The sequence below is a fragment of the Cebus imitator genome, unplaced genomic scaffold, assembly GCF_001604975.1.
Source record: "Cebus imitator isolate Cc_AM_T3 unplaced genomic scaffold, Cebus_imitator-1.0 Scaffold793, whole genome shotgun sequence".
NCBI lineage: Eukaryota > Metazoa > Chordata > Mammalia > Primates > Cebidae > Cebus > Cebus imitator.
In genome coordinates, this window is record NW_016108108.1 from 125,793 (window position 1) to 136,881 (window position 11,089).

An 11,089-nucleotide genomic window follows, 5' to 3' on the forward strand; every position below is an offset into this window, starting at 1 on the left:
AAGAAGCCGGGCACAGTGGCTTACGCCTGTAATCCCAGCACTTTGGGAGGCCGAGACGGGTAGATCACGAACGAGGTCAAGAGATCGAGACCATCCTGGTCAACATGGTGAAAACCCATCTCTACTAAAAATACAAAATTAGCTGGGCATGGTGGTGCACGCCTGTAGTCCCAGCTACTCAGGAGGCTGAGGCAGGAGAATTGCCTGAACCCAGGAGGCGGAGGTTGCAGTGAGCCGAGATCACGCCGTTGCACTCCAGCCTGGGTAACAAAAGCGAAACTCCATCTCAAAAAAAAAAAGGGAGAATTAGAAAATACAGATATCTGCTTATGTTTACAATGGAGGCGAAGTATAAACTGGAAAAAAATGGGGATGGGGAGAATGAGATGGGAAGGGATACAGGAGGAATGACTAGGACACTAGCCAAGTCTAAGACATTTGGGGGCACTGAAATAAAAACAGCAATGGATTATAAGTCATTTAATAAAATAATCTGAGTTCATGCTAATAAAAAAGCAAAATTATTCTGTTAGAATGTCAGCTAAATAAGAATTTTGAAGTTAGAAAAATGACCACTTGGCAGTAACTCACACAAAAATGATCAATGCATGCTACATCTAAGAGGGGAAGTTTGATGAGGACTGGAAGTATCACAGATTACTTACTGATTACAAAAGATAAAATAGTGACTGTACAGTGATTAAAATTAGTATTACCAGTAAGGGCCGAGCAAATACTGTGTACCTTTGGAAAGACACAACATATACTAGTCAAAGGTGGTACAAGCCGGATTTAATCATGAGGCAGATACCTGACAAACTTAAAGGGAGGGACATTCTATACAGTAACGGGCTTGTATTAAACAGTGCAGTGTCATGAAGACGAAGCAGCGCTGAGGAACTGCTCCAGTTGAAGACACATGTCATATCAAGTATGATGGCGTGTGCCTCTGGTTCTAGATGCTTAGTGGCAGAATTCATTGAGCCCAGGAGCTTGAGACCAGCCTGGACAACATAGTTAGACCTCACCTTTACAAAAAAATTTAGAAATAGCGAGGTGTTGAGATGTGCTTCTGTAGTCCTAGCTAATTGAGAGGCCGAAGCGGAGGATCACTTGAGCCCAGGAGGCCGAGGCTGCAGTGAACTGTGATCATGCCACTGTACTCCGGCCTGGGCAACAGAGCAGGGCTCATCTCTATAGAAATATATAAAATGTAAATATTATAAATTAATATATATAATAAAATAATATTCTTGTTTTTATGGTTGTTAGTAAAATAACAATAATTAAAAATAAAAAAGTACACATTATAACTAAATGAAATGAATGATCCTGGTTTACCCAAGGGGGTGGGGTGGGACAGCTGTAAACAACATTATTGAGGTGGGGTGTGGTGGCTCACTCCTGTAATGCCAGCACTTTGGGAGGCCAAGGTGGGTGGATCATGAGGTCAGGAGTACATGATCAGCCTGGCTAACGTGGTGAAACCCCATCTCTACTAAAAATACAAAAATTAGTCGGGTGTGGTGGCGTGCACATGTATTCCCAGCTACTGGGGGTAAGACAGAAGAATCACTTGAACCTGGGAAGGCAGAGGTTACAGTGAGCTGAGATTACGCCATTGCACTCCAGCCTGGGTGACAGAGCAAAACTTTGCCTCAAAAAAAGAAGAGTATGCAGGAGTTCTCTTTGTAGTAACAGCTTTTCTGTGTATTTGACCTTATTTCATAATGAAAAGAAAGCAAGCTGGACAGGTAGGCAAGTTGAGGCCCAAGGGAAGGATGCCCGAGTTAGTAAACTTAAATCCTGAGGTCCTTGACCAGTGGCTGGTGGGTACAGAAGGGGGTGTGGGAAATGCTGGCTTCGCAAATAGCGCGCAGCTCGCTGTCCTCTGCCTGCTTTTCAGCTCCTCAGGACTGAGTTATGCTCCAGCGATCCTTGCCTCCTTGATCTCTCCCAGGAGGGCCAGCTTGTAGCTGGGTTTTCAACAAACATCTGTGAAATGACTTCTCATGGTTCTGTTTTTCCTTTCTTTTACAGGACATCGGGGACACATTGAGCAGGTATGGTTTTCTGTTTCCCTAGTGCTAAAAATCAAATATGAGAAGACTTGTCTCCTTCACATTTGTAAATCCTGAAAGGAACCCTGAGCCTGAGAATGGGCATCTTATCAAATTGATGTATCCCTGAAGAGGGTCACTAGTATACAAAGAATTACATGAATCACAGCTCTTCTCAGTAAAATTCAGGGAGTGGGGGGTTCACGTGGGTGGCTGCTGGTGGATTAGGGGTATGAGGACACTTCCATGGAGAGAGTGTGGCCTTACCGGGACCTGGGCTGAGTCTAAGGGTAGTTTATGACTGTCGCTTCCTACACATTTCACAGTGCTTTCCCCCTTCATTGTCTCTCTCTCTCTCTCTCTCTCTCTTTTTTTTTTTTTTTTTTTTTTTTTTTCTATAATGGGGGAAATAAGGGCTAAGAAAGATGTGACTGACCTAGATTTACATACTGATGAGCCACCTGGATTCTGGCTCTTATTCTTGCTACTCTCTATGTTCCATCAAAAATAAAGTGAGGAAGAGCTCCCTGGCAGCTGGACATGACCAGACAGGGAGAGCTTGAAGGGGGCAGTAAGCCAGGGCAGAGTTGTATTTGCAGGACGGGTGACTAGGCGAGTAGGATGGGCCTTGGGAAGCTAAAGTCTGCTGTAGGAGTACCTTCCAGGTGGAGACTGACTTTGAGGAAGCTGTACTTTGAAGATGATTAAGACCCTGAATGGTGAAACCCCCTAAAGCAAAATACAGCTTGACTATGTGGGAGCATTTAAAGACATGGGGGAGGGCCTTATAGACGGGGCTGGGAGGCCTGTGTTGATAGAATCACATTGATGGAATTGAGGTTCCTGAGGGACCCTAAGATGGAGAGGTGGTGTTCATGCTAGTCCCAGCCACATGACCCAAGCAAATACTCCTGTTACCTGCTACCTGATGATGCCAGTCTAGCTCTGACCTAACATACGCAGTTAGCTCCCTCGGACCATAGCAGTTTGTGACATTAAAGATCGAATTTGGCTGTATAAGATAGAAAACCCAAAATTTTATTGGCTTAAGGCTTAAACAGAATAAAATTTTTTCTTACCATAAAAGAAATGTGTAGACTGGGCACGGTGGCTCACACCTGTAATCCCAGCATTTTGGGAGGCGGAGGCAGGTGGATCACCTGAGGTCAGGAGTTCGAGACCAGCCTGGCCATTATGATGAAACGCTGTCTCTACTAAAAATACAAAAATTAGCCAGGCATGGTAGCACATGCCTGTAATCCTAGCTACTAGGGAGGCTGAGGCAGGAGAGTTGCTTGAACTTGGGTGGTAGAGGTTGCAATGAGCTGAGATTGCACTACTGCACTCCAGTCTGGGCAACAGAGCCAGACTTCATCTCAGAAAAAGAGAAATGTGCGGGTAGGTAGCCTGTGGCTAGTATGGTAACTGCAGCGATCCTCAGAGACTCAGGTTTCTTCCCATTCACTGTTCTACCATCCTGAGGTGTGGTTCTCATAGAGTCCACAGTAGCTGGTAGAATGCCAGCCAAGAGGAATGAGATAAGTCACATGACATTACGTTTTTGTTTTTGTTTCTTTTTCTTCATTTTTGTTTTTTGTAGAGGCACGGTCTCATCATGTTGCCCAGGCTGGTCTTGAACTCCTAGTCTCAAAGCAATTCTCCCACCACAGCCTCACAAAGTGTTGGGTTTGCAGGCATGAGCCACAGGTCCTGGTCATGTTACTATTTTAAGCAGACTTCTCAAAACATCATGAGATACATCTTACCTCTCATAGGCTAGAACTCAATCACAAGGTCACTTGTAGCTATTAGGGACTGGGCAGCTCTGAGCCATTAAAGGTGGAAGGTGGTAGAAGGGGTATTGTGTAGCCAACTGGCAGTCTTTGCCATAGACATCCTTGCAGGGCAAGGGAATTGGGTATTGTCCCCCACAGTGCCTTTCTGTCTGAACATGTCATTCTCTCCATATTTGGGAACCTGAGAATTCGGGATAATTGCCCACCATAAATATCAAAGATTAGTGCTTTCCAGCAAAGTCAGCCTCATATGTAATTCAATAAATCGTTTTGGGTACTCAATATTTGGAAAGCTGTGAGCTACCTGCTTTGGGGGATATAAGAAGGAGTACAATATCTACCTTATTTTGGTCCAGAGGATCATAGCCCAGGAAGAGACGGTGGGAAAAGCTGTCGGGGCTGGTTTTAAAGACTGTCCATCTGTGCTGGACAGTTTAGCTTAAGTGGTCCTGGTTCTTGGAAGGTCATGGAATTGGGAAAATAATTTATTCATTCATGTTTTTTCAATTTAGGGCTGAAAGAATCAGGATTCCTGAACCTTGGATCACGCCTCCAGATTTGCAAGAGAAAATCCACATTTTTGCCCAAAAATGTCTATTCTTGACGGAGGGGCTAAAGCAGTTCACAGGTAACGTGCGGAGAGATTCGTGAGGTAGATGGATTTATATTCAATGTCTGCATATTCCCTGAAAGGATATATTTTCCAGCCAGATAGTGGATGCAAACTGAATATTTTGTTTTCTTTTCCTAGAAAAAATGCAGTCCGATATGGAGAAAATTCAAGGTAAATTTATCTACTTCCTGGGCTTTTGATGTAAAGTTGCTTGGAAAGAACATCTGCATTGAAAGTGGGAAAAATGGGATAAGGCTGCTACCCATTGGCCAGCCTTCCCTGATGTTTCACATCTTCCCTGTGGCCTTAATTTTCTCAATTAACAGCCTGTTAAGTGTATTTAGTCGATTCTCAGTCTGCATTGATGGAGGCAAAAAAATCAGCCATCCAAAAATTAATCTGCAATTAATTTGATTATTCAGGAAAGAGTATGAACAAAATCTATCCTGGTTACATTTCACTTGAGCCAGTATTTATTGTAATTTACTGAGTTCCTACTGCTTGTGGGCACAAGTGCCAGCTCCATCAGGAGGAACTGAGCCGCGCTGACAGGCAGCGGCGCCAGGGACACAGTTAGGAGTGGGCAGTCAGGAGTCAGGCTGCCTTGGCTCTGGGCCCGGCTCTACCACTTAGTAAAGATTCTAGAGGTAGTTTCCTCATCGTAACATAAGAATAATAATAGTTCTTGCCTCCTAAGATACAAGAATAGGGTTACATTTCTAACACTTCTAGAATACAACCTGACACAAAATAAGTCCTATATGTATGTTTATTAAATAAAGTGTTCTAGGCATTTGGAGAAGTTTTTGCAAATTTAAATTTTTCTGCTCACGATCCACATTCAGTAAAGAATTGGCCATATATTGAATTCTAAAATTCGTGGGCAGTCTGGTGGATTCTGAAATCCTTATATGTAGGTAAACCCTTTTCTTAATTATCACAAATTACAAACCCCCATAATCTTTGATAATTTTCCGTAATATATATGCTGAGCTCTAATTTGCATTGCACCTGCTCAGATATATACTTTTGGGGCATTTAGTAACGTAGATTTAGCAGATACATGTCCTCTACAAGCAAGACAAATGGGGAGAAACTTCACTTGCTACAGTGGATAATACCAGACGTGGTTAGTCAGGCATGACTTTCCTTGATCTGGCTCTTCTTTTGTTGCCACTTAAAAGGCTTTGTGGGATAATGTTTGAAAAGTTCTGCTTCACCTATAAAGTGCCTTATAAAGGAACGGTCGTGTTTGTCCTGGAGTGTCAGTGTCACTTGAGCCATTCAGCTCTCAAACACAGATGACTTACGAAACTCAAACGTTAATGTGTGATGTGAGGCTGGCACCGCGTTTCCCTCTGCAGAGCCAGCTGACGCACTGGAGTGTGGAATTCTTGATTTTGGCTCAGGTTGATCTCACGTTCTACCAGTCTCAGGCACGTGGTTATCCCTCTACTCCAGGTTCCCAGTCTGTCCCCCCTTCAAGCTTTTGGTTGGATGGTAGAGCCATACACCATATGAAAAAATCAGTGCCTGACTGACAGCAGAGTCCTGGGGTTTCTAGTGGAGACCGCTGCTTTATGATGACTAACCAGAGCTCCTTCAGTTACATATTTCCTGGAAACGCTCATGACTTCTGTAACTTTTCTCATTTGTTCTTTCAGAATTAAGAGAGGCTCAATTATACTCAGGTAGGTGATGAGAGACAAAACCATATTAGGGTAAGGAGTAAAAGTCCTCGGGAACCTAACTGCCAGTATGAATGATTTTGGAAATGGCTTAAATTGAATTTTTTAGGTTACGTGTATAAAGATCCACAGAAATCCACAGTTGTTTCTATGTATTTATAGTAACTTTGTCAGAGCTGAAGCCATAGGGTAAGATCAACCTCAGGTGTTAAAGAAGAATTACAGGGTGGAAACTGCAGTTCCCCAAAAGCAGAACAGAGCTGGTGCACGGCTGCACCGCTCTGCCTGCCCAGCGTCAGGGTCAAACCATGGTGTGTGACAAACAGGACTGACTGAGCTCCACTACTACTGAGTGCTATAGAGAGTCTAGGAGTCTTGTGTCATCCCATCACTGTGCCTCAGGGCACAGTGTGAACCTGCCCTTCCCCCTCAACCATTTTCACCCTACGGTAGAGCCTGGGAAAATTTTACATTGCGGAAGTCCTCAGATCAAAGGCATATTCGTCCCACAGTCACAGCCGCCTTCTGTTATGAAGCGTCCTCTTCATGAAGAGAAGGACTCTGCATACAGTGGTTCTGCAGTCCGTGGTGTGCACTGGCTCTGATCCATGTTTAATGTATTTCCCGAGTACCTCACTTGTGTCCTGCGCTGCCTAACATCGTGCAGGGTATTTTAGAGAAGCAGAAGACCCTACGGCATCCTGCTCTTGGGGTTTACGTTGTCTGTTTGGAGGTGTATACATGGCACAAGCACGAGGTGGGCAGCTGTCGTAGGCAGATTATTGAACCAGGAACTGAGCTCTGGGGTTCTTGGTTACCTCTGCCAGTTGCCTGTCTTCTGTGGGAGTCAAAATTTGTGGGCCTACATTTCTGAGAGGTAGTTTTTGGTAATCTTCCTCCTGAACAAGATGCGGAGTGCAAATGAGAGAATACATGTCATTGTCTTTATTTATTTATTGAGTATTTTAGTTTTTAACATTTTTATTATTCAGTTTAGAGGCGGGTTCTCTGTTGCCCAGGCTGGTATGCAATGGCGTGGTCATATCTCACTGCAGCCTCAGACTTCTGGGTTCAAGTGATCCTCCTGCCTCAGCCTTCTGAGAAGCTGGGATTATAAGCATGCACCACCACGCTTGCCTAATTTACTTTTATTTTTCGTAGAGACAGGGTCTCACTATGCTGCCCAGACTGGTCTCAAACTCCTGTACGCAAGCAATCCTCTTGCCTCAGCTTCCCAAAGTGCTGAGATTACAGGCATGAGCCACACACCCAGCCCGTATCAGTGCTTCTGAAGCGAGAAAAAACTTTATGATAGCAAGATGCTGTGATACTGAATGCCAGAGGAGATGACATGGGTCATACACAGTTTAGATTTCAGAACAGGAAGTTGTAATGGTCTAGGGAGATGGAGAAAAACTTGGAGGATGTGTGTCTTGCACTGGATGTTAGAAGATGAATAGGGCTTGGATGTGCAGAGTAAAAATCTAGAATGGATAAAAGAGTGATTTGGGCCGGGTATAGTGGCTCACACCTGTACCCCTAACACTTTGGGTGGCCGAAATGAGAGGATTGCTTGAGTCCAGGAGATCAAGTCTATAGTGAGCCATGATTATGCCACTGCACTACAGTCTGGGTGACAGAGTGAGACTCCATCTCAAAAAATAAAAAGTAAAAGAAATATAAAAAAAGAGTGATTTGAAAGGTGAACATACCTGATACAGGTTCCCAGTACTTTGTCCATAGTTCTAAAATCCCAAAGCTCTGAAAGCCGAAAGTGTTTTCATTATTTTGTAGGAAATTAGAGTATCAAAACCTGAAATTATGTGGCACTATTTAGAGTCTTTCTCCTTCATGATGTAAATATTCATAGATCTCACAGCAGATCTACTAATATTTCATTATAGAATACTGTGCCAGACCCTGCCTGTCTAAAACCTGTAATATTGTGAATTGTGTGAAACTATGGGCCCCTGAAGTTTTCAGAATAAGGGATGGTGAGCATGTAAGAAAACCTCAGTTTGGTGTATCTCCCAGGCACAGTGGCTCATGTTTGTAATCTCATTGCTTTGGGAGGTTGAGGTAGGAGGATTGTTTGGGGCCAAGAGTTCAAGACCATCCTGGACAACAGAGTGAGACCCCCCCATCTCTACAAAAAGTTTTTAAAAATTAGTCAGGGTGGTAGTGCACGCCTGTGGTCCCAGGTACTTGGGAGTCTTAGGCGGGAGGATCCTCTGAGCCCAGGAATTTGGGGTTACAAGGAACTATGACCACACCACTGCACTCCAGCCTGGGCATCAGAGCAAGACCCTCTCTCTTAAACTCAGTTCATAATGGATGTTGTGGCTTCAGATGTGAAAGAAAGCTGCGGGGCTAAAATTCAGTATTTTCAGTGTATCCTGGTAACCAGCTAATCCAAGCAGTCGTTTTTGAAATGTGAAGTTTAGAATATACTTTAAATAAAATGAGCACAACCTCTCGTGGGAAGCTCTTGTTCTTGGGGAGGTGGAAGAAGGCTGGGTGTTCTAGAGTAGGCTCTGCTGGCCCGCAGCTGACTCCTTTGTGTCTCCACAGTGGACGTGACTCTGGACCCAGACACGGCCTACCCCAGCCTGATCCTCTCTGACAATCTGCGTCAAGTCCGGTACAGCTACCTCCAGCAGGACCTGCCTGACAACCCCGAGCGGTTCAATCTGTTTCCCTGTGTCTTGGGCTCTCCATGCTTCATCGCTGGGAGACATTATTGGGAGGTAGAGGTGGGAGATAAAGCCAAGTGGACCATAGGTGTCTGTGAAGACTCAGTGTGCAGAAAAGGCGGAGTAACCTCAGCCCCCCAGAACGGATTCTGGGCAGTGTCCTTGTGGTATGGGAAAGAATACTGGGCTCTTACCTCCCCAATGACTGCCCTCCCCCTGCGGACCCCTCTCCAGCGGGTGGGGATTTTCTTGGACTATGATGCTGGTGAGGTCTCCTTCTACAACGTGACAGAGAGGTGTCACACCTTCACTTTCTCTCATGCTACCTTTTGTGGGCCTGTGCGGCCCTACTTCAGCCTGAGTTACTCGGGAGGGAAAAGCGCAGCTCCTCTGATCATCTGCCCCATGAGTGGGATAGATGGGTTTTCTGGCCATGTTGGGAATCACGGTCATTCCATGGAGACCTCCCCTTGAGGTAAATTCAGGCCAAAAGGGCTGTTGGCTGAAATCCTACGCCAGGCACAAGGCATCTTGTTGCCTTGCCACATCCCGTCACAGATGGGTCTCCTTACCATGTTCCACACCCTTGCAGTGGGAGACAGGATGTCCATGTTCTCTACCACCCTCTTCCCTCCATGCACATTGTGAGACGCCATGAGACGTATCCAGATGTCCGCCTCCAGTGTGTCACACTTTCTGGTTTTACACTTGATGGAGGGGATAAAGAGTATGGATAATCTTTGGATTTGGAGAGCCATTCAAGATACTCACACCTTCTTGGTTCAGCCCCACATAATGATCATGGCTATTTGCTGTCATTCTGGGCTAGGGCTCCTCTCTGACAGCCTAGACTGGAACAAGGCCCTATCCACACGGCTCCCTTTCTCCCGGTGTTTCCACCTGGGAACAGTGCTTTTGCCCCAATTCCCGACCTGCCATAGTTTTACTAACTCCATTAAAGAAGCCTATATGTGTTTTGGTTAGTTACAGTTCTTTTACAATAACGGTGGGTAATGGTCCCACCTCTGTTATGAGATAATGTTCTAATCAATGTCTCTGCTTTTGTATCTTTTCTGAGGGCTTTGCTCCCTTCGTTCTAGGGAAAGGTGTATTCCAGTGCTGGGTGCATGTCATCCAGGCTAGTACTCTATCCAGCTCCATTTGCTGTTAGTAGATCCCTTACCAGTCACATTTGTGGACTGGTGGTCGGTCACACACCATCCCTGAAAGGATGCTGGGACAGTCTTCCAGGGATTCATTGACCTCTTACCTCTTTTTCTCCGTTTCTTTTGGGGGATGGGGAAATTGACCTTTCTAAAGTGTGTATCAAGGGGCAGCTCCATCCCCATGGCCATTGGAGCTTGAGACACTCTGAAGTCAGAAGGCTGGGGTGGATCACTTCCAGCAAGCCCCGGTGATGGTTCTCAGTCCTGCTTCTCTTTGAGTACATGCTCCTTTGTTTAAAAATAAAGTGAATATGGATGTTTATGTTGTTGCTTTCCGGGTGTTGGTAGGATGGGGTTCAGATGTTGGAATGGGTGTGGGGAGGAAATGGTTAATGCTGTCGCTTTCCCAGATGGGTCCAAAAATTCCATTCTGGCCAACAGTTTACTTCAAACTGGAAAATAAAACTACTTTCTAGATACCATGTCACCACGTTCTAGTGGTGCTACGAAAGTAGTGTTGGACATCCATAGGCCACAGTTCTTACACTGGTTAATCCTGTAGTTCTACTAGGAAAGTATTTTCTCAAGTCCTTTTTGTAAATACTGTGCCAGGCATTGGATTTCCATGGCTGAGGTTCATGAGTTGATGATAGCGTATCCTAATTCTTCATTTATTCATCAGGTTTTAAGGGAAATAATGGAACCAGGGCTATAGAAAGCAGCTTCCATGAGGCTAGGTTAGCTTTTGCTGAATACTCTGAGATCGACATGTATATGGTAATATATATACAGGTACATAAATACTGTTAACAAACAGGCCGGGCATGGTAGCTCATGCCTATAATCCCAACATTTTGGGAGGCCGAGGCGGGTGGATCAGAAGGTCAAGAGATCGAGACTGTCCTGGTCAACAAGGTGGAACCCCGTCTCTACTAAAAATATGAAAATTAGCTGGGCACGGTGGCGTGTGCCTGTAGTCCCAGCTACTCGGGAGGCTGAGGCAGGAGAATTGCTTGAACCCAGGAGGCGGAGGTTGCGGTGAGCCAAGATCGCGCCATTGCACTCCAGCCTGG

General features: G+C 45.1%; 1 protein-coding gene across 1 annotated transcript in view; it reads left to right on the top strand.

The window, feature by feature from the left end:
• TRIM27 (tripartite motif containing 27) overlaps nucleotides 1-10,338 on the top strand; it is a 23,913-nt gene extending 13,575 nt beyond the window's left edge. The window contains exons 4-8 of the mRNA XM_017520034.2: nucleotides 2,041-2,063; nucleotides 4,369-4,484; nucleotides 4,608-4,640; nucleotides 6,134-6,160; nucleotides 8,729-10,338. Coding sequence (XP_017375523.1) covers nucleotides 2,041-2,063; nucleotides 4,369-4,484; nucleotides 4,608-4,640; nucleotides 6,134-6,160; nucleotides 8,729-9,324 — 795 coding nt within the window. The 3' untranslated portion in view covers nucleotides 9,325-10,338. The remainder of the gene's footprint in view (nucleotides 1-2,040; nucleotides 2,064-4,368; nucleotides 4,485-4,607; nucleotides 4,641-6,133; nucleotides 6,161-8,728) is intronic.
• Nucleotides 10,339-11,089: the final 751 nt, after the last annotated feature.